The sequence below is a fragment of the Erithacus rubecula genome, assembly GCF_903797595.1.
Source record: "Erithacus rubecula genome assembly, chromosome: 14".
Lineage (NCBI taxonomy): Eukaryota > Metazoa > Chordata > Aves > Passeriformes > Muscicapidae > Erithacus > Erithacus rubecula.
In genome coordinates, this window is record NC_136666.1 from 17,934,602 (window position 1) to 17,957,496 (window position 22,895).

Here is a 22,895-nt window from a genome sequence, read left to right on the forward strand (position 1 = left end):
ACGGGCTTTGCACTTGTGTTGTTTTACACTTTATTTTCCTGCCTTCCCGCGGTGGGGTTTGTCCGGGCACTCTCCTCGCCCTGCTCCTGGGTTTTTCTCCCTTTTCTCCCTTTTCTCGCCTGTCTGTGGGCCCCGCGCAGCGCGATCCCCCCGAGGCAGCCGGGGCCTCCGCGGGCGGCGATGGAGGCGCGGAGCTCCGGCGGGCCCGGCCGCTCCCCGCCCTCCTTCCATCCTCCCTCCCTCCCTCGGCGGCGTGTTTGGGAGGGAAGGAGGGGGTGGAAGCCGGGCCGGGGCGGCCAGCAGGCAATTTGCATGAAAGACAGACTGGGAATGAGCTGGAGTGGGCGCCTCTCCGCGCACACAGAGCGGGGCAGCAGGGGGAGGAGGAGGGAGCTGCCGCCGCCGCCGGGGAGAGGCGGCGAACTCCGGGCAAAGTTTGGAGCCGCGGGCCCGCGGCGCTGAGGCAGCGGCGGGGCGGGGAGCGGCCGGGCCGGGCCGGGCCGGGCTGGGCTGGGCTGGGCTGGGCTGCCCTGCCCGCTGTGAGGCGGCCGAGCGAGCGCGGGGGGCGGCGGGCAGAGCGCGGAGCCCGCGGCACAGGCAGCATGTCCTCCATCCTGCCCTTCACTCCTCCCATCGTCAAGCGGCTCCTGGGCTGGAAGAAAGGCGAGCAGAACGGGCAGGAGGAGAAATGGTGCGAGAAGGCGGTGAAGAGCCTGGTGAAGAAGCTGAAGAAGACGGGGCAGCTGGACGAGCTGGAGAAGGCGATCACCACGCAGAACATCAACACCAAGTGCATCACCATCCCCAGGTACCGGGGTGCGGGTGTGGGGGACCCCCGGGGACCCCCGAGCTCGGCCCGGCCCTGCCGCGCTCGGGGCGCTGTTGGTTCTCCCTGCCTGCTCCTTACCTAGTTCAGAAAAAACCCGTAGCTGCTGCAAATTGAATTACTCTCTAGTAACGAGAGAGAGAAAACGTAGTGGGGAAAATACGCCTCGAGCCGAGCTTATAAAAAAGAAGAAAAAGTTGGAAGCGCTGCGGATCAGTTTCACTCAGGGGGCACGCTCATTGTCAGAAGTTTCAGCGTGTTCTCAAGTGCTGTTGCATTAAGATTTTCTTGGGATTAACGCGTCAGGAAAACGGTTCTGTTTGGGTTGTTTGGCCTCTTCCATATTACTGCTCTGAAGGGGTGTTTTCGAATTACTTTTTAAATCGGGAGTGCAAACGGCAGGGCTGAAGGAGGTTGTTTGGAGTGCAGAAAAATCCCCACATACGTGAGGATGTATATAACTGATCTTTTCCTCCATTTTTTGAATGAACATAGATTTTCTTTTTAGTCTCCATTCCGAACTCAGTCCATAAGGCCACCATAAATCATAAAAGACGTATATAAAACTATCCCATCTAAGAATAATTTTCCAAGTAACTTTCAAATGGCTGCCCACAAGTGGTGTTTTATTGCTGCAGATTGTTGATTTCTGTGAGCTCAGCCAGATGACTGCTGGGTCTGTTCCTGATTGTTGTTTGAGAGTATTTTTTTTTTTTTTTTTAAGCAAAGGCCAAAGTTCATCCCAAATATTTGAATGCTGCATAATCGTGTGCTTCTGCGTGAGAAGATATCTGTGTGTGTGTGTGTATTCATGCTTCTCTCTGGCACAAACAAATGTATGCTTTCTTGGTTGTCAGAATGATTTAATATGCAGGAGCTGATACAAAGCAGCATCTGTTGCATGAAAAAGTGAAGCAAGTAGCTTAGAAATGTGGATGTTTGGAGCTCCTAAAATTTTCTTCCAACAACTGTAGTGTTTTTTTAAAAGGAAAAATAAAACTTCCTTATCTTTTTTGGTGCTGGATGACTGTGGCTAAGATTTTGGCCAGTAATGCAAACGAGAGCTCTCAGCCTTTGTTAGAGTTGCTCCGGCTTCTACTTGAAGCAGAAATCAAAACCTGTAGAGCCACTGCACAATACAAACGCCTTAAAACCTATATTTTCAAAATTCTTGGTAAGCAAGGTGCTTTCCACGTAGATAATTTCCTATTTTGAAATACTTCCCTGAAATATTTAGCATTTCAAAAGAAGAGAATTGCTGGAGCAGCCCTGCTGCTGTGACCTGGGTATTGTGTGTGGCTGATGCTGACCCGTTAGGGAGCAGAGCATGAAGTCCCGTGGAACTTCTGTGACTCCTAAAAAGGTGCTTTAGATAAGGAGGGATTTGATATTTTATGATTTAAAGGAAGAAAAGAGTTGGACCAAACACAATGCTTTATTAGAAAAAAAAAAAAAAAGGGTTGAAAATAAATAACAACACAAGCAGCTATTACAAGTCATGAATATTCTCACCTTCAGAGATTGTCCTGGCTGTTCCTACTGAACGTCTGTTCCTCCCTTGTTTAAGAAAATCTGTGCAGAAATTAAACCATTTCATGTTAATTTATGACACAGATCCTGGATCCTGCAGATCTTAAACCTCGATGTGGGGGAGGATCAGCCTGTTCTGGTGGGAACCCCTTATACTTTGGTGTTAGTTTTTAAACACAACTTCGTATGTGTTTTTCTCATTGTTTCTGAATGAGCATGGTTGGGTTTCCTGTGCTGAGATGTTGGTATCTGTGTGTCAGGGGCTGGGGAATGATGTGGGAACGTGGAACAATCTCTGGAGTCAGTGCAGAGCTGCAGCTCTGGCCAGGCCTTGTGACTTTAAGAGTTGTGCCTTTTCCTCTGGGCTGCACTGCTCGTCCTAATGTATCTGGGAATCTGATTACTGTGTCATCTGAAATTAGTGTTTGCAAGATGATTTTTGCGTGGTTTTAGTTAGCTGCTTGTATTTTTTTTTTTTCATTTAATAATTTTTACATGTGTCATTTTACTATTTACTCAACTAATATGTTGGGGAGGGAGGAAAGGGGGGAAAAGCATCATTAAGGATTAGCTCATGTTGTGCATTGTCTGTAATGCATCAGTAGACTGAATTACAGTGGAGCCATGCCAGTGATGACTCTGGCCCAGCAGGAGCAGGGTAAGTCCAAAATTAGCTATTATATCCATGAGACAGAGCAAGTTTCACATGGAAAAGGGCTCGAGCTTTGCAAAAACCTTGCTCGTGGGAATGAGGGCTACACAGCAAATTCCTGGGCTGATCAGGTGGGATTGTTTGAAGAAAGGACAGGAAAAAAAGATTTGTTTTCTTGTAGGGTTAAGGAATTAGAATAACAAATGTATTCCTGCTGTCATGTTTATCTGCTGGGATCTGGAAGCATGTACTGCATGCTATCTCCTGACAGATTAGTAAACAGGGATTTGTTTGTTTGCTTGTGTATTTGCTCAGCATGTATTACTTCTCCAAGTGCTCCATTTCAGAGGTGATGTGACAGACACCCCAGGTTTTCTGTTGGAGAACCTGTGGCAGGCAACAAGAGGCTGGAGAGGCCTTCAAGGATTTCAGAGACTCTCCTGGCAAGAAGGATTTTTCCTCCTTGTTTTTACTGCTGTAGAAGGAAGTAATTTCCACCTGAAAACTGCCTCAGACCATCTGATGGTTTCTCGTGGTGCTGGTGCTGCAGCGTGGCTCCTTTGGAGGATCTTCCTTCCCTGCTCCTCTGGGCTCAGCTGCCCCAGCAGGACCTTTTTTAAACCTCTGTGTCCTGAGCTGGTGGCCTTGGGTGTCAGGGCTGACCTGGTGAGTCCTGGATCTCCCTGGCAGAAAGGTTTTTTCATCCTGTATTGGGTGGTAAAGTCGAGAACACACATTCTTCTCCTCCTGAAAGTACATCCTTTGTCAAAGGTGCATTATCTCCAAAGCCCAGCGTTCAGGGTGAGCATTTTTTTCACTTTTCAGAGCAACCTGAGGACAAGAGTGCCATTAACACCTACCCAGCACAGCCAGCTGGGTGTTTGTGGCTTCTGCTTTGCTCTGTGAGCAGGCAAAGATCTGCTCCAGCTGCTTGCAGAATTTTTAACTTTTTGGTGGCTGTATTCTTTTTGCAGACCCACAAATGTGGAAAGAATGGCATCTGCATCTGACATTCATAGAAACCTGCAAAAACCTGAGTTTCTAACACTCTTCTGAGCAGAGGAGAAGTAGTTTTGTGCCTCTGAGAAATCAGCAGCGTTTGCCCTGGAAATGAGGTGTGATGAGTGTTTAACTCAACTTTTTTAGGGTCTGATCTGCAGAAACCAGACCATGTGATGGGCACTCAGTAACTTCTGAAAGCTGTGGAGTATCTGTGTTCTTGCTATATGAGATAGTAAACGCTTTGTTTCTAGAGCTTTTGTGGTGTTACACACACAAAGACATAAATCTCCTGACATTTTGTAATATATTTTCATATGCACATTTTCCTTTTGAACTTATTACTGTATTTATTTGTTTTGGTATCACCAGTGGTTTTAGGGGAGCCAGGATTCCTGTATGTAAGGAACACCTTCTTTTAAGTGGTGGGGTTTTATTTTAATTTAGAAAACAGTTTTGAAGAGAGGTGGGTGTTATTTCTTGTGGAGCTCATCTGATAAGGGTAGAACGTACCAATTGAAATGGAAACATGGCACATTTGCTTGTTAAAAGCCACTGAACAGGGTGTTCCTTAACTAATTTACATTTTGGTGGGGAAAACCGGGGATAATACACAAGGAACATAATGCATAAAGATAATAAAGAAGGAACATGAGTATTTTGGGTGTGAGCACAGCTTGTGTTGTGTTGGGAGTTGACCACACGATATTTACAGGATTTGGTAATGTTCTTAGCTTTGAGGTGATGGCAGGAAAATAGGAAAACTGTGAGGATGGTAAGTGGCAGAGGCTGTCAGCAAGACCCTGAAGGGTGTGCACCCCATGATGTGATTTTGGGGTCACTGGACTTGCTCCCTGTGGGTCCTTCCAGCTCGGGATATTCTCTGATTCCATGCTCCTCTTTTGGGACCTCTGCCATCTGATTGCAGTAACAAGCAGAGGACCAGTCTCAATTTTGTCTGTCCATATGCAAATTTATCTGTTTTTCAATGCCAATTTCAAACTAGCTCGTTTTCATCTTTCTGTCCCTGAGTGTGAGGAGCTTGAATATGTCACGGCCTTGTCTGGGAGTGTGTGCAGGGCTGGTTCCAGCCCAGTCCCTGTGTGCAAACACCTCTGCTGCCATCACCCTGCCCAGCTCCATCCTGCTGGGATTTTTCCTGCTGCAACCCCGTGTCAGTGACCTCTGTCCCAGGCAGGTTTGGCAGCCCTGCCCCAACCTTTGTGCTGCTGCAGTGCCCTCACCAGCTGGGCACAGCTGCTGTGGCCTCTGTGGGGCTGTGCAGGTCAGGGCTGAAGGTGGAGATTGAGCCTGGCAGAGCTCCAGGAGAGTTTGGACGATGCTCTTGGGCACAGGGTGTGACTCTTGGGGATGGTCCAAGAGCTGGACTTGGTGATCCCTGTGTGTCCCTTCCAGCTCAGCTGTTCCTGTGTGATTCCCTGACTTTGTGCCTGCACTCCTGCTTGTCCATCAGTGCCTTTCACAGGCCAGCCCCCCTCTCTGGGCACAAATTTCTGCTCCCTGCAGCCCCTCACCTTTTCCCCCCACCCTTGCACTTGTTGCAGCCTCTTACATCAGCCTGGGTAATGTGTGTGGAGTTGTTGTATTCCACACGATGCCATTCCCAAAAACAAAGCCCTGCTGTCAGGCTGGAGCAATAATGTTGGTACAAGCAGTTAGGGAGCAGCTACACACTCAGTTATTGTGGCAGGGACAAGGAACTGGGAGGGACTTATGGTCCCTCCTCTCAAAAAAGCTGCTGCTGGAGTAGCACACCAGCCCTTTATTAAGGTGTCTCAGTTTCATAATTTCTCATGCAGTCACTACAATTCAATCCCTTTTGCCAATATATGTATTTATTTTTTTACCTGAGTTCAGGCCAGCTTGCACTTTGCATTAAAACCAGTGATAAAACTCCTCCTGTCTTGATAAACAACCAGAATGTTTATCCAGAACACTGAAGGGCTAAGAGGAAAAAATGCATTTTACCATTTGTTAAGATGCTTTCAGATATTCATATCTCTGCCTTTCATTTTTCTGCCCTTTCTCAAGAGACTAAAAGAGTTAAAATAGCTTCTGAAGGGACTCATGATGTTCTCATTATATTGTGTAGTATTGAATCTGTGTGAAATAAAATGTTTAAAATGGTTGCTTAACTTTCATAGTATTAGGAAAAGACCCCGAATATTGCAGTCATTTAAATATAATGAGAAATAAATGCAAAAAATGGATGAAATAAAGAAATGCACACTGTATGGGATTACCACATCAGGGATCCAATTAAAACGAGTTCTTCTAATAAATATTGGTTTAATAATGTAAACTTGTGATTGCTATATTATTACAGCAAAAATAAAATTAACAAGATTTAATGGACTGAGCAGCCATTAATTTTCACTTGTTAATTTATTAGGAACTTCTAATGCTGTTAGAGGCACAGTAAAGCCATTATCCTGCATGAACTACTTGATGAAATAAATAGGGCCAACAAGTGCTTGAATTAAATTGAAATCAGTTTTTATTCCCAAATTATCTCTTTCTGTTGTTTGGGTTATTTTTTTATTACTCCGTTTTAGCTTCCCTCTACTGAGTGCAATTAAATTTTCAGGGATGGGATGCAGTACTCCTCCAGCCAGGCTTATGAATAGTCCTAATTAACTTTTCTCCTTGTCTGCCTTGATGTGTTTGTAAAAAAACTCTTTTCCAGCCCCGAGCTGGATGTGCTGATGGGCAGAGAGGGGAGGGACAGGAGGGGGAGTGAAGGTTCTTGTCCACACCCTGCACCAGCTCCAGCAGATGTTTGCTGATTCCTTCGGGAATCGCTGATAATTGGGCTCTTGGCACAACTTTGTGTAGCTGAGGAGTCAATAATGTGTGGATTGCTGCTTTTAAAGGTGTTTGGAAGCCTTTCAGACCTGATCATCACTTGCTGGCATCTCTTTGTCCCCAGAGTGGTGGGACTTGCCCTTAGGGAAGTTTGATTGCTCCAGGTGGTTCTGTAGAAACAATACAAAGCCAGAGCTCTTTTTTTTCTGTCTTAAAGACTCAGCTCCTCATAAGACACAAACGTGAGTGGGAATAAACTATCCCTGCATGGTAATAACAGCCCTATTAAAAACCCAACCAAATAAAACCAAGCCTTGATTTCACAAGAGCCCAGTCAGGTAAGAAATATCACCCTGCTTTTTAAAGGCTCACCTAGGGATGATCTGAGCTCCTGCAGGAAATCTTTGTTGTAGCTACACACTTTCAGACACCCACATTTGTTCCTTCAGCAGCAAGGGAGGATTTTGTGTGTGCTGCAGAGGGAAACCTGGATTGTATCTCTCACTGATGAGCCTCGTGAAAGAACGTGCTTAAAGCTCCAGTAAAACCTTCCTGTGAGAAATGTAACCTGTGTGAGCCTGGGAAAGGTGAAGAGATGATCCTGATAAATTCTGGAGGTCACAAGAAACCTTCACAGCTGACTGGATTATGAGGGCAAGGAGGGGACACGTTTCAGGTGCTCTGTGTGTGCCCAAATTGTCCTGGAGCACCTGCACAGGGCCTGAGCTGTGACAGGAGCATCTGCTCCTCCAGCCCTGCAGGAATATGGAAACCAGGGGTGGGAGTCCTGCAGAGAGGGACTGCAGTGGGTGATGTGCCAGGGATGGATCCCATCCCTGGGATTCCTGCTTTCTCCAGGGTTCTCAGGGTGAAAACAGTGGGTGAACCCTCCTTAGCTCATTTTGTCACTTTCAGTTGAGAATTTCAGTGAATTTTCCTTATAAATTGCATCCTAGGAAAGGTCAGAGTTTCTCTCTGAGATGGTGATGTTCATACACCATCACTCAATCTTTTTTTAAAAAAGGAAGTCAGAACAGAAATTTCCTCCTTTGTGGTGAAGCTGCAGCCAGCAGTGGTTGAGTGGTGGATGCTGACACTGACTCTCCTTTTTCACAACAAAAGAGGAGAAACTTTGTCCTTCCTGTTTTAGTTGCTTGAATGTGAAAAGAGAAATTCACTTACTCTTTGCACATACAGAATAGTGAAGGTTCACAAAAATATTGGGCTGAGAGGAAGACATCTGTGGCACATGAAAATGCCTCTGTTTCTGTGTTGAATGTGTGACTGTTGTTGCTTTATCTGCTTAACAGCTGGAGAATCCTTTTTCCCCCAAATTTCCTTTCCCTGCATTAACTGGAATTTTAATGTTGCTGTGTGGGAAGACAAAGATCCAACTACAAAAACCTTTAATTTTGTTATTCTCAGGAAGAACAGATGTGGATTTTTTTTTTATAGGGTACGAAGTCTATGGTTTCCATACATATGGAATTGTGCAGAAAGGTCATTATTATTTGTTGAACAAATTGTTGTTCCTCTGGACTCAAGATGCAGAACCAGTTGTAGCACATGTGTAACAAACAGTATCTGAAAAATTCTATCAGTGTTTAGAAATCTAAAGACTAATAATCAGCTGGAGGATTTTCCCACTCTTTTTGTGTTTTGTAGTTACATGGATTTCAAGAAATTCACTTCCAATTCACAGGCAGGTGAAGGGAGAGTCAGGCCAGCACAGGAAAGCAGTGAACTGGAAACAGGGGAGAGGTGTTTGTGGGTTGAATATTGTCCACTTTTCCCTTTTAAATTCAGGGATTTGGTGGCTTCTGTGGGTTCTTTGCAGGATTTGAAGCCTGCCCAGCTGGGGCTCCAGCCCCAGGAAGACTGGACTTGTCAGGCCTGGGCTGGAAATGTGGCAGGAAGCCAGGCAGGGTTTAGCTGGAAGTTTTAATGAAAATGAGATTTCTCTGCAAAACATTTAATTTTTCAGAGGAGTTCACTCATGTTTCAGTGAGGGTTTGCTGATGGGCAGAAACCCTCCACATTTGATCACCTGTGGAGTGGGAGATGCTGTGCCTGGGCAGAAGGCAGCATTGGGCTGTTCTGTATTTGGTTTTTTCCCTTTTTTGAAATTTGAACCAGCTTTCAAGCCAGTGGTGAAGCCCTCATTCCAAAGTGCCCTTCCCTGCCTCACACAAGCTCAGGAAGCAGGAATGTTTCTAGATAAAGCCCCCCACAATTGGAGGCCTTGAACTCAGGAGAGCACAAGGTCTGCTAGTGGCATCTGTCCCTGCTTTCCCACAATCAGGATAAAAACTCTGGAATAGTTACTGATGTTGGCCTGGAACCTTCAAACAAAACTCCAGTGGGCACTGGAGATGCTGGATTAATGACCATGTAAGAGTTCCACAGGCTTGGGATGGGCAAATTTAGAGATAACTTGGCTAATCTTTCTTCTTATCTGCTTTTTGGGCCTTAATTTACCTGAATTATTCAGTATAAGCTTCACCATCAGTCAGATCTCTCCTGTTGGCCTGTTTCATGTCATTGTTTCCTGTTGAAAATTATCATCTTCTTTAATCACCAATTTTTTTGCACAAGAATGGTAGAAAGTGCAAGCCAGAAGATGTGAAACCACTGTGGTAGAATGAAGCTTTAAAAATGGCAAATTTTAAAGAGCAGATAATCACCATTTACTGCAGCTGATACAACTTTCTAGCTGGTTTCTGTTGCCAGTAAAAGTCTGCTGGCACTCTGCAAACTGAGTTGAGCTTTGCTCTGAATTAAATGCCATAAATAACTCGTGTGTAGGTAGACAGGTGATTATTGAAGCTTTTCCCTAAGCCTGGTTTTGATTGTTTGGGACAGCTACAGGCTGAAAGTTCAGGTAGAGAATTGCAATTGCATCTTTGTTTTTCCCAGTCATAGCTGAATAAAGATGGGTTTTCCATTTGGGGATTGCTGCATAATGAATGGGAAAACTGAAAATATAAGGGTTTGTTCCACACCACTGTGGAACTGTGAGCAAAGCATTGCACCCTGTTTGTACCTTAACTACCTCCCACATGCAGTCCTGGCCTCTCAGGGAGTTTAATTACACTTGGGAAAGCTCTTAAAACCCCAGGATTTTAAAAACCTGTTGCAAACCTTGCTGCTTCAAAAAGCTTTCTGCTGCTGCCCAGCACCTCGTTTGTACTAAGAAAACAATTTTAATTTTTGTTGGAAACTCTCTTTGAAAATCTGTAGGTGCTACGTCAGTGAGAATATGAGAATTCCACAGATGTTTAGTGGTAAACCTTGGCTGGGTTTGCCTAATATTTATCTATTCATCTCTGTAGCAGTGCCTGCTGTACACATGGAATATTTTGACTGGTTGATACACATCATACCACAGAGGTTTGCTCCTGAGCTCCAGTCTGAGGTCTGTTAGCACAAGTCCAGGGGAAACTCTATACATGTAGCCTCATGTTTTCACTTAAGTAATATTCTATAGCCATATGTGAATTTAATGCCATCCAAATACAAGATGGTAAATGAAACAAATGTGTGTCTGTTGCTGGTGGGCTTTTACAACCATGACCTGCAGCAAAACTACTTGGAAAAATTTAATTTCTGTACTTGTAGCCGTGTTTTCTACTGAATGTTTTGGCAGCTCTGAGTGTTGAACACTCACATCTCTTTGCTTCAAAGCTGCTTTGCATCTGAGGACTTTGTGGGGAATTGTTCTGAAAGAGATGACTGAAAACTAATAGCTGGCCATCTGGTTGGAAACAACATTATTAATTAAACGTTCTCTTTTAAATCATTTACAAGTTAGAAATAAATGCTCTTTTCAAAGCTATTGAAGCAAGATGAATTTGAAGCATTGCTGTGGGAAACAGTATTTAATGTATCTCTTCACTAAAATTAAGGATGGAGAAGTAACATCTGAGGTCAGGATTACTTAGATAAGCTGAGAGCAAAACAGCCTCTGGATTTTTTCCCTGTGTGTTTTACATGGTTACTTTCCTTAAAGAAGAACAATTAAGCTCCAGTGCTGGCAGCTACTCCCATTTAAAAATAATAATAATAAATCTTTACTATACAATATTCATTGAGTCCTCTTAAAGACCTTTTCATTATGTGCTGTTGAAGGGGGGAGCATTTGTGGCCTCTCATTTTATACCAGAGTTCTGATCTTAAATCCTTTGTAGCAGAAGGATTTTTACCCTCTGAATGAGAATGGGGTTGATTTACCTGAGGCTAATGGGGGCAAAGGGCACTTTGGGACAGACATCCTAAGCCCTGCTGCAGTTTTCCATATCCAAGATTGAAGTGGCATCTTCCTGTGCTCTGGATGGAAAACAGGAATCAGTTCAAAAGCTGCTCTCTCTTTGTTGCACAAGTAATTTGTAACATGGGGACTTCATATTCATAAAGCTCATTTTCAGTTAAATAGAGGAAGAAGTCTCTAGCATTTTAGAATTGTGGACTCTGTGGATTGGAAGGGACCTTCCAAGCTCATCTTACAAAAGAAGTAAGAAAGTGCTGAGGCTACACCTCAAGTGCTGCCATTTCTTATTTTCCAGGCTTAGGATGAGCATGGAGCCTTTCTTCCATGATTTTTCAGTACCTTAAGGGTCTCAGCAATTCTTTTTGGAGTCTCTCAGTAACCCAAGAACCAGCTTGAATTCACACCAACCCATGCTGCAGTTCCTGGCTGCATGTGGAAAATATGTGAGTGAGGATATTGGAAGAACAGAGAGCTATTTGGATGGACAGAAAATCATGAAGGGAGCACCCTGAAATAGGGATGAAAGGATAATTCCATGTAAACATCCCCTCTGTTTTGTCCCTTCTCCATTTGTTCCCTGGTGTTGTTTGTGTTTTAAAACAAAGTTGGTGCCAGGCACAAATGAGCCCATGGGGCCAGTGAAGGTTTTGGAGGTGCTGGCCTGGAGTGGGGTGCTGTGAGTGCCTCTTGGCTCTGCTGGTTTGAAAGCCCTGGTGGGGGAGCAGCTTCTAAACAGGAATAAAAATAGCCCTTGGAGTGTTCTGCTTTTAGAAAGAAAAAATAGCATTTATTGGATGATGATTGGCTGATGACTTTGAAGCTGGAGACAGTTTTATATTACAGAGCTTCTCACTCTGCTTATTCTCTCAGTTCCTGTTCCCCCCCCTCCCCTTTTCTTTTTCCTCTTTTCTTGCTTTCTATTTTTAGGATGGCATTTCAGAGTTTCTGCTCTACTGCCAGACCAGCAATTCCAGAAGAAAGAGGAAAGGTGGGAGGTAGAGCTAATGAGCACTGTTAGTAATTTGCCTTTTGAGTTTGTGTTCAAAGTTTATATGTTTCCAATTTGTCTGACAGTCAATGAAAGATCTGTTTGTGCTTGAAGCCATTGATCAGGCACATTTGACAATCTTCAGTTAAAAAGAGCAGGAAGTTTAGGACTGGAGAGAGGTCATTAAAAGATTTTAGGACAATTTTATATTTTGTTATATGTGTATGTATATATTTAGTTTTTTTTAATATACATATAAAAATTTGTATCCTGTAGAAATAGCTTCAAATGGAGCATGATAATTAATTTATCATTCTATGGAGAAAAAAAAAAAAAAAGTAACTTCATTAAAAAATTGTAATAGTCTATTGGAAGAAAACACTAGTGTTACACATGCCCACAGAAATAAAATGATGGGATAATGGTTTTCCAGTCAGCTCTAATGCTGATCAGAGTTGCTTTAAGGGCATAGAAGCAGGGAGAGGGAGTTTCCAGGAATACCCTGGTGGGGATGGATGTGCCATTGCTGCACCCTCCTGGGAAGGGCCCTGCTGCTGGAAGTTGTTCCCTGGGCTGCAGCTGCCCAGAGGCTCTTGGCTCATTTGTGCTTTGGGACTTGCATCCTCCTGTGTGTGCTTTTCTTTGTTTATTTGTTTAGGGGTTGAGTGGGGTTTTTTGTTTTTTTTTTTTTTTTTTTTTTTTTTTTTTTGTTTGTTTAAATATTGTTTTTTCTCCCCTGTGCCGTGGCTGAGAACCTTAAACAACAGGGAAGGATGGTTATTGGGAGGACAAGGAAGGGAACAAAAGTGTTCTTTGTTTTGAAAGCAAACGATGTAACTCAGTGTGAATGTGTGAGACAGTCCAGCCACTGGTTCTTGGGTTTGGAGCTTGAGTAGGGGTGATTTTTGTTATTGGTTCAACAAGTCATACTTTTCACCTGTGTGAGTTTGGGACCATCATTTTTGCACGTGCAGAACAGCTCTGAATTTACATCACTGAGAGAGAGGAGCTGGGGAAGCACAGAAGACTTGGCCACACTTGTGCTTTGGGATCATCTCTTGGTTTTACACATCCTGTCCCATTTAATTCTTAATTTTGCTTTGCAGTCCCTGTGCTACTTGGAGCTCTGAAGGATATTTTTCTAGGCCTGTTTGAGGGTTCAGTGTTGTCAAAAGGCTGAAAGTTGGTCCAGTGTAACTGCACATGTAATGTATTGCTATAAATTAAATAACCCACAAATTGTTTTTGGAAGACAAGGATTATTTCAAATCACAGCTCATAACTTTCCTACCAGTGATTCAATAACTTATTCCTGTTGGTTAAAAATTATGCTTCAGGTCAAATTGGAGGCAGTGCCAGTTTACAGGATTTTTTTTTTAATTTAATTTTTATTTTCCCAGCAAGTGAGGTTGTTACTCCAAGGTACTTACCCTCTTTAGAATAAACATGTTTTACAATAAGCAGGAGCCAAACAAGTCTTGTGCTTCACAAAAGCTGATCCAGTTTGTCCCTGAGGAGTGCTGCCCAGTCTGAAGCTGGCAGTGCTTTGGGAGTTCAGTGTACAGCCTTGCCATGGGATAACCTTTCTCCAGTTTTCTGGTGTTATCTCCTGGCACAAAAGAGTGGAGGAGAGAGCCAGTCGAGTGTTTAAAATTTGTCTGTATTTACATCTCCTGCAGTGGTTTTCAGGCCTGGAGAAGGTGGCTGAGGAAACCATGAGCCTGTGTGCTGTGCAGGAGCTCACAGGGTGAAACTGCTCCTGGGGCTGTTTTTTGGGAAGTTTTAAATGAAGTTTTTCCCAGGCTGAAGAAGCCAAAAGCCACTGTGAATGTGTGCAGTGGGCTGGCAGATGCAGCTTGGTGTAACAAGGGGCATTATGTTGGTGCACATTGAGATAACAATAACCCCTGCTTTTATTTGTCAATAATTTTTTATCTTTTACTTTAAACCCAGATATTTTCTTCATATGCCAATAAATGACAGAGTGGATTTGGACCAGGCATCTCTGGCTGTGCTGCTGAGTTGTTTGGAAGCCAAATTAATTGTAACAGCAACGACATCTCTGAGTTGTCTGATTTCCACACACTTTTATACTGTCATATCTCTATATATTATGATAATGATTCATCAGTAACATAATTTTATTTCTGGTTTCCACTTCGCTGAGGGCAGCTCCTGTTGCCTCCAGCCCACTGCAGGGATGTCACTCGCTGGTGAACGCTGCTCTTTGAAGAGTGTGGCTGTGCTGCAGGGGTTTGTTTGCTCACATCCCACACCAGCCCCCGGCACTTTCCTGCCACCATCGCTACCAGGGCATGTTCAATCCGAGCTCCTGGCCTCGGCAGCGATGGGGTTTGTGATGGTTTCATGGTGAAAAGGCACCTAGCAGCATGTCCCTGCAGCTGCCCGTGTGGGCACTGCTGGAGGTGACAAGCACCGAGGGTGCAGCTCAGATGCCTTTTGATGTCCCCTTCAAAGCAAACACTAAATGCTGTTTATTGTGTGAGGCCAGCGGCCCATTATTGGCCGTGTCCTTTAATGAAGAACTTGAGCTCTTCCATTATCCTCAGTCTGGCACTTTTCCCGAGTGTTGAAAGCCTTTCTGTGCCGGGGCAAGGTGTTACAACAAAGTCAAATGTGGGTGCAGAACCGCAGGGATGTGGCACCGTGTGGAACGTGAGGAGCTGAGTGACCCTTGTGCAACAAATAAATGAAATCCTGCCCCCTTCTTAACGAGTCTGCAGTTTGCACACAGATAAGGTAATTAATTGAACAAGAGGCAACATTACCTGGCAGTTGCCTAATCTTCCTCCCCATGTGCAATAATCTGCGATCCAGATGTGCTGGACAATGCAGATGTGAAATGCTGTAACTTTATGGCACTGCCTTAATTTACTGAAAATCAGCTGCAGCACCTCAGGTTTTGTCAGAGATGAGAATATTTCAGACCGTGGACGTGCAAATGTCAGTGACAGGAATTGTGCCTGGAGTGTACTGAAAATACACTCCTTAAAATGTTTTTCCTTTCATTTACATCAAAAGAATCTTGTCTAATATTAACATATTGTTGCCATCGGGTGGTGGTGTCCATATGCTCCAATCAATGTAGCACTACTTCCCTTGTCTTTTTGCCTTCACTGAAGCCACTCATTAAATTATTTCAGCTAAAACTCATCATTCCCTGGAGTTTGGGCTCTTCCTCTGCAATACATAAAGTGATAGATCAGCACCTAATAAAAGTGGGATTATCTCTGAGCTGGAAATAAGTAGAAAGATCCTAGTGTGGAAATGACAGGGCTTGCTTGTCGTTGCAGATTTAATAATAATATTTGTAGTAATTCCAGCAAGGTGAGGGTCTTCAGAGGGTTTTGTCACCAACTGCTTTTTACTCCTTGCAAACTCTTTAGACTTTGGCTCTTCAAACTGTTCCAATGCTCTCTCTGCAGTCATGCAAATATCACAAGCTGTTCAACTTGTTCACTTATTCTCTTGGAAAGGCAGAGAGAAAAAAACAGCCTGGACTTGCAGCCTGGAGGGAGCTGTGCAAAGCCAGGCTAAGGATTCTGGGGGGAGCTGTGGAGTTTTCTGTTCTTCTGTTGATGATACTTTGCTTTCTGCCATCTCTTAGCAAACAATGAGTAACAGTGATGGTGCTGAGAGTGGGATCTGGAAGTGTTTATTGCAGTGTGTGTGTGGAGCAGAGTCAGCAGAGCCAAGTTTCTCAGGGATGCTCTGCTTGGTGCCTGGGGCAGGAGTTTTGCAGCTATAATAAAGATAATGAAGGTCTCTGGTGTTTCTGCTTCCCAGGTTCCCTGTGCTGGCAATTGCTGTCCCTTCTGGGATCAGCACCTGCCTCGAATTTCCAGCACTAACAAAGGGCTCTGCTCTATAAAACCCTCTGCTGTTTGTGTGTGGAGCACTTTGCTTTTCCACTCTTAAGCTGGAGCACACCACAAAATAAAAGATAAAAGCCAAGTGAAGCTGTTGCTGCACTAGGCCTAAAACAAACTTTTAAAATTGTGAGGTTTTTCCTTCCTTCCCTTCGTGGTTTATTTTTGTCTTTTATTTTTTTTTTTTTTTCTATGGGGGAGGGGGATGTGTGGTGAAGATTTATCTCTAAAACACGAACACTGAAATTTCGTTGGGGATGTTGCTTTGGGGATTTTTTGATCTCCTTCCCCACCTTAAAACTGCTTTTTTAAAATGAAGATTTCCCCAGCCTCAGTCCTGCAAACATTCCAGTGGTACATGGAGAGCTGGAGGAAGCTCCTTTGCCCTGAGCAGCTTTAAGATGAGTAATAATGGTCCCAGCACATTCACACGTGCTCCAAGTCCTGCATGTTCTGAAGAATTTTTTCAGATTGGGCCTCCTGTAAGTCAGTGGATCTGATCACATGTCTGAGTTTAACCCCATCATTCCCTTCCTGAGACCTGCAGCAGCCTGTGGCACTGCCTGAGCTCTTGTCACATCTCTGTTTCTCAGAGATTCTTTCCCTGCAGTAATATTGCTTCATTTCTTATTTTTCACTCTTCATAGCAGATCTGTTTAACAGCAGGGTTGCCTCTTTTTTGGACAGGATTGCTCATAAAGTGATTTTTCAGCTTGCAGCGACTGCAGTCTGCTTACTAAATATCTATTTACTACTTTTCTTCGGGTTTTAAAGAAAGTGGAACATCAGATAATTCGTTTAACTCCTCGTTTCCAGTAATCACATCTCTCTGGGCCAGCAAATGTAAAACAAAAGGAGACTGAGGGAGGATGTGGCTTCATGTTACAGCACTGATTTAGCCTGGTGGTAGAACACCATTAAAAGGCATAATCCCATTTCTGGCTGTCTCTGGGTTTGCTGCAGTTCTGAGTCTCTTTTTATCTTTATGGCAACAAGACCACCCACTCTAATACCTTGTAAATGGAGCACTTTTAAATCAGAGCTTGTGGGCAGAGTTTTGACCTCTATTGAAATGAGTAACCTGGACAAGTGTGTCTTTCAGAAATGCATCCTCTCTTTATTTAAAGATACCAAGACAGAGATTCCACTATGCTGGTTTTTTAATTTTTTTTTAACAGCTAATAGTCTGCTCACATTAAAAAAAAAAAAGTACCATATTTCAGCTGCAATTGGCCCAGTGTCATGTTACAGTATTGCTTCATTTTACCTCTCTTGGCCAGACTCACAAATCCTGCATCATTCCCTTTTTCCCCTTCAATAAACATATTTCTTACTCTGCTGGGATTCAGACCTCACTCATCATTGTCTTAAAAGAAACAATGGATTGAAACTCTCATATCTTTTGTTTTAAAACGTTTTCTTTTACCCTAAACTGTTTTTGTGGGTTTATTTTTACCAAGCTGCACACAGCTAATTGCTTTACAGAAGTCTGAAATCATTATGTTTAGAAAATTATCTTTTATCAGCCTCTAACAAGGGAATTAAACTAAATTTGAGAAGATTTAAAACTAGATTGCACCTTAATTCTGTGGGGCTCTTTTTCACTGGAGAGAAAATTTCACCCTGTGCTTGCCTGTAGAAATCTCCCACCAGATGATGTTAAATAAGGTGGTGGAAAATTCTGTCTCATGATGGGTTTTTTAAATGTTTTGGGTTGTGTGCCTTTGTAGCTTGAGCTCCTTCAAAGGACTTTTCTGCACCAAGCTCCAGGAGGGTAAAGGCACTTGTGAAATCACATCCTGATTTCACAATTAAGTCTAAATTAAAGCCTGGGATTTGCCTCATGTTGGAGAGGGATGGGATGTGGGAACATGGGTGTCCCCTTGGCCTGACACTTCTGTGGAACTCAGACTTCCCAAATTCCAGCCCAGACACTACTCCAGAAGTTTCCTGGAGATTTATCCCCTCTCTGTGATTATTTGGGGCACTTCTGATTCTGCCTAGAAATAGTTTTGGAGAGTAAGAAGGTGGGCAAATCACCCAGGAAGGTCTCTGATAAAGTTTCATTAAAAAACCCCTCACCCCTGAGGAGCAGAGCTGTGCTGTGGGTAGGAGCAGCAGTGGAGCAAGTCAGAGTTGGGATTTGAGTGTAATTCCCACAATTTCAGGAAAAATAGAAATTTAATATCATCTATCTTCTTTCTTATTTATCTTTGTTTTTATTTAAGGCCCAGTAGGATTTTATAGTTTCAGGAGGGGTGTGGGAAAGACAGATATTACCAATCCTTCAGATATTTCTTTTATGGGTAAATTCAGGACAAAACAGTGTCTTGTTTCAAGCTGCACTTAGCATTTGTGCCCTGGGGGAAGAGCAGGGCTGCAGAGCATCCAGGGCTTGCTTGGACAAGCTGCAATGAATGTTAAATAACTGCTTGGGAGCAGCTCGTGCTTTCAACTTAATAAATATACATTGTGGTAATGTTAGAGGAGACCTCAGGATTATAATTATTTGAAATATGCTTTACAAGTGCTTAGCAAAGCAAAGCAGTTTGGAGTCTCAGGGAGGAGCACATGCTCAGAGGAGATGCAGGGAATTTTCCTTCATCCCAGGTGGTTTAAAGCAGCAGAAGACATCTGCCTGTCCTTTGGCATCCACCAAGGTGGGGGGTGATAGTAGCACTGGAAAAATGTGTGTAAATGCATCTCATGGTGGAGTCCAGAGTTGAATTCTGCTGAACTGAGACCTTGAACTCCTTGTGGCTGGAGTGCTGCAGTTGCAGAAAATAATCAGAAATATCCCTTTTGACTGATTGATAAACTGATTTCCTTGGAAAGCTTAAGGGTCTGTGAGCAGGATGGGTTGTTTGGCATTACCTCAGTGGTTCTGAGCTCCCTGTTATTTCAGGGTCCCAGTGCTGTGGGTTTAGTTAGATCAAAAGGGCTCCTACTCGAGGTGGTTGCCATTCTGTGCAATCTTTTATTTACTTTATTCTTGCATTTACTCTAGTGCAGAGTGAACCCTGACACTTTGGAGGCATAGAGGAGGTAAGATTATAAACTGTTGTGGTGTAAATTGTCAAAAGGTGATTAATGCTGGGAGCTGTTTGTTTATTGTGATTGTGTGGACAGTGGCCAACACAGAGCTGCATTGTTCCTGCAAACCCTGGAGGCAGAGCTTGGGGCACTTGTGTTTCTGTTCTGGGTTTCTGGGACAGAAACCTGTCTGCAGCTGTGGTGGTGTACACACACACACACACACACACAAAGTTGGCAGCTTTGGAAAGCTCAGCACCACGTTTTCAGACTGCCTGGATGATCTCACAGCAGGAATTGACTCCACAAAAATAATATTGGGGGCTGAGATGCCTCTCCAGGGTCAGAATTGTTCCCCATGACACATGGGGAACATGTAGCTTTGAGCAAGCACAAAGAAATGCAGAAAAACTTCAAGCTCTGCTCCAAACACTCTTTTTTTAATGAATCTGGGGAAACCTGGAAGCTGTTTAAAATGGCAAAGTGATTAATTTCCACTTCATTTCTTCAGCTCGAGTCAATAGTTGGACAAGAGCTGCACCCTGGGAACCAAGCATTTAAATGCAGGCTGAGAAGAAAGGAGATTGCTCACATACCTTTTGGCTTGCTTGTGCTCAAAATAAATGGAAATTGGTGCCCAGCTTGCCCAACTGGACCTGAAGTGGGCCCTGTTCTTTCTCTCAGCTTAGGGGGGACTGTCACAGCCTGTCCCTAAGTAAACCTGATGTGCATTTAATGATGTTTCATTTCTCTGGGGAACTTTTAGGGTTGGCTTGTTCCTGTTTGGAGTTCCTCAGTCAGAAATTACATCCAGGATGTAATACATGGACAAGGAAACACTCCAGCATTTTCTGAATCTCTGGATTTCCTGGATGCTCCCATGCAGCAGTTTGTGGTGTCTCCAGTTTTTTTTTTTTTTTGGGAGCACATTCCCATTTTCCCTGTTCTCCTCTGTGCAGCACATGAGCTGTTTCCTGTTGGCATTCCAGGGCCAAACCAGGCAGCTGCCAGCTGCCCTCCTCAGATCTGAGCAGGGAATGGGAAGCACCATGAATTGTGGCACCAACAGCCCATTCCCAGGCACCATCCTTCCCAGGGAAGGAGGGAAGGAATGGGATGGAGCCACTTGGCTCTGCAGGAGCAGCCTGGGGTGAGCAGGACAATGCAGGAGTTCCTCCTGCAGAAAATGGCCAGGCTCATCCTGTGCTCCAGCAAAATTTATGGGATACTCGGATGTACAGGTTTTTTTGTTTTGTTTTTTTGGGTTTTGAAAAGAAGGATCAGCTTGCAGAACTGTTAGATGTTGATGCCAGATGTATTTGGATGTGGTTTGCTTTGTTCTTAAACAATAGAGAGTTTTAAAGAAAGAGGAATATTCCTTGTGCCCATATGTCCCATTGTTTGCACCATGGGTATAATCCTGGCTACAGGGCTCAGCATTATCGTGCTGATTCTGCTGGCAGTGACTCATACAGTTGGATATTTGTCATCCAGTGTGCAGAATCTTTGATCTCTGCCCTTCTTTTCTGATCAAATCTGGGATCTGCATCCTGTGCTGGAGTTGGGACACACTTCTGGAGAATGAAATTCCAGCACTGCACACCTAAGAGGTGCTGGGACTGTTAGCTGGAAGCAATTAGTTCTGCTGCAGTTTTTCGTGGTGCTGTGTTTTATCATTAATATGCAGATTTAAAAAAAAAATTCTAATGGCAGATCAAGAGCATGAGTTTAAAAAATAATTTTCAGAATACTTAGGAAGAAAGAAATCCTCCTGGATATACTTGCTTTTAATGTAAACTAAATATCTGTTTTTCCATGAGGGTACATAAAATGTACTTTGAAAATGATAGGAAGCCATCAGGAATTCATGAGCATCATTTAGCTTTTTTTTTTTTTTTTTACTTGGAATTCTCAGGCCTTAAATTAACTTCCCTGAGATATCAAGGAGTATCTTTGATTTCTCCCTGAAATTCATGGCTGAAGATACAGCAACACCATTTCCTGGCTGTGTGACCCAGACCAGGAGTGGTGAAACCCTAATTGGATTAAATGTTTTCCTTTACCGTTGGGGGGACATGGATAACATTTGTGCCTTTGAGTAGTTTTGTTTTTGCCCGTGCTGGTTCAAGGTCCTGGGCTGGTGGCTGTGTCACAAAGGGCTGAATAGCAGATGGCAACTATGGAAGTGTAAATTAGCAGCAGCTGACAGTTCTGGAGAGCCACTGACTCTGCTGGGCCCTTTCTGGGGGTGAAGTGCTGGATCCTCCATCAATGCAGAATAGAACTTCTTGGAATCTTTCACTCTGTTAACCCATCAGCAATTCTTTCTTCTGTCTATTCACACTTTCTCTGGGTGTTCTTTTATTCACCAAAAGAACTTGTTGGGTGACACCTGGATTTTTATGGATGGGCAAAAATTCCTAGGCTTTAGTAGCCAGATTTTGTATTTTTGATTTTTTTTTTATCCTTCTTTCCTGTTCACATTCAGGCACAAAGGTGAGGGGAGGAAGGAAAATGGGCCTAAGTTCCCATCTGAAGTGCCTGGGGGAATTTTGGTTCTCTCCAACAATTTTTTGCTGATGTGGGAGTGGTGGTGACAGATTTTGCAAAAAGTAACATCCGGTGTCCTGGGCCAAGTGAGTCCTGAATGTGATTCAAGGTTTTTCGGGGAAATGGTGGATTTAGCAATACAGAATTACAATATTGGCTCAGCACCTTGGGCACCTGCTGGCGTGTGAGGCATCACAGCAGCTTCCAGCCTTCCCAGAAGATCTTGGCAAAGGTGACAGCAAAAGAAAATCAAACCTCTGGGTCTTCAAACAGCACCAGCATAAGGTGTTTGATTACCTTCTACAGAAAAAAAACCAAAAAAAAACCCAAAAAACCCCTAGTTTTAGTCAATTACTCAAAATGGCAATCACATTTTAAAATGTCTTTAGTATTGGATTTATTGGCCTTTTTTTTTTGCCTCAAAGAAATCTAATCGAGTTAAGGCATAATATGAATGGAGTAGCATTTAATGCTTTCCCCAGCCTAATAAATAATTAAATGGATATGCAGAGAGTTGTACAGCAGGGGTTGGGTGGTGATGCTTGACTCCATGACTGCTCCCTAGCATGGAAATGTTACATTAACAGTGGATAAAAGGAAAATACAGAACTTAAAGTCAAGAGAGGTATCAGGTTTGCTGGTCAGGATTTTCAAATCCAGCTGCTGCTGTAAATCTGGAAATGACTTTTGTGTGCAGGAAAACTTCTCAGGGGTTCCCTGGAAGTGTGCAGGGAAGGTGTTGTGTGGAAAATCAGCATTTCCAGGTCCCTTTTTCAGCCCTGGAAGTGTGCAGGGAAGGTGTTGTGTGGAAAATCAGCATTTCCAGGTCCCTTTTTCAGCCCTGGAAGTGTGCAGGGAAGGTGTTGTGTGGAAAATCAGCATTTCCAGGGTTCTGAAGTGAGGCTTTGGTTCTCCTGGCTGGAACAAGTGGAGGTTGAGAACTGACTCAGCTTCATGGTAGGTAAAGAAGTGATTTCAAACACAAGCAATTTATCTGCATATTGGTGAGGATTTATTCGTGGCTGGATTTCACTGTTTGGAAATATTTGTGGTTTTACTCTAAGGGAAGTTCTGGAGGAGAGAACTGCCCCAGATTGCTTCTGCAGCTGCTGGAGGCTCTGTGAGCTCTCCCTGCTCTGCAGCCAGAGCTGCTGCTCCTTTTCCAGGGTTTTGTCTCCTTTTTGCCCCGAGTGCTGCCCCTGGAGCTGCTCTGTGCTGCCCTGCCAGGGGGCACAGCAGGGACAAAAGGGATCAGAGTGCAATTTTCAGTCTTGCAGGGATGCAGAGCAGGGTCTCATTCCTTTATATTTTCTTGCTTAGAGACACACACACAC

The 22,895-nt window shown here is 43.8% G+C and overlaps 1 protein-coding gene across 2 annotated transcripts in view; it reads left to right on the plus strand.

The window, feature by feature from the left end:
* The first annotated feature begins 258 nt into the window (after positions 1-258).
* The window catches only part of SMAD3 (SMAD family member 3), a 64,390-nt gene continuing 41,753 nt past the window's right edge, over positions 259-22,895 (plus strand). Inside the window, exon 1 of one of the 2 annotated variants that reach the window (XM_079317747.1) lies at positions 259-808. In XM_079317747.1, the coding sequence (XP_079173873.1) occupies positions 603-808 (206 nt within the window). In that variant the 5' untranslated portion in view covers positions 259-602. The remainder of the gene's footprint in view (positions 809-22,895) is intronic. The other variant, XM_079317746.1, reaches the window with a different exon arrangement.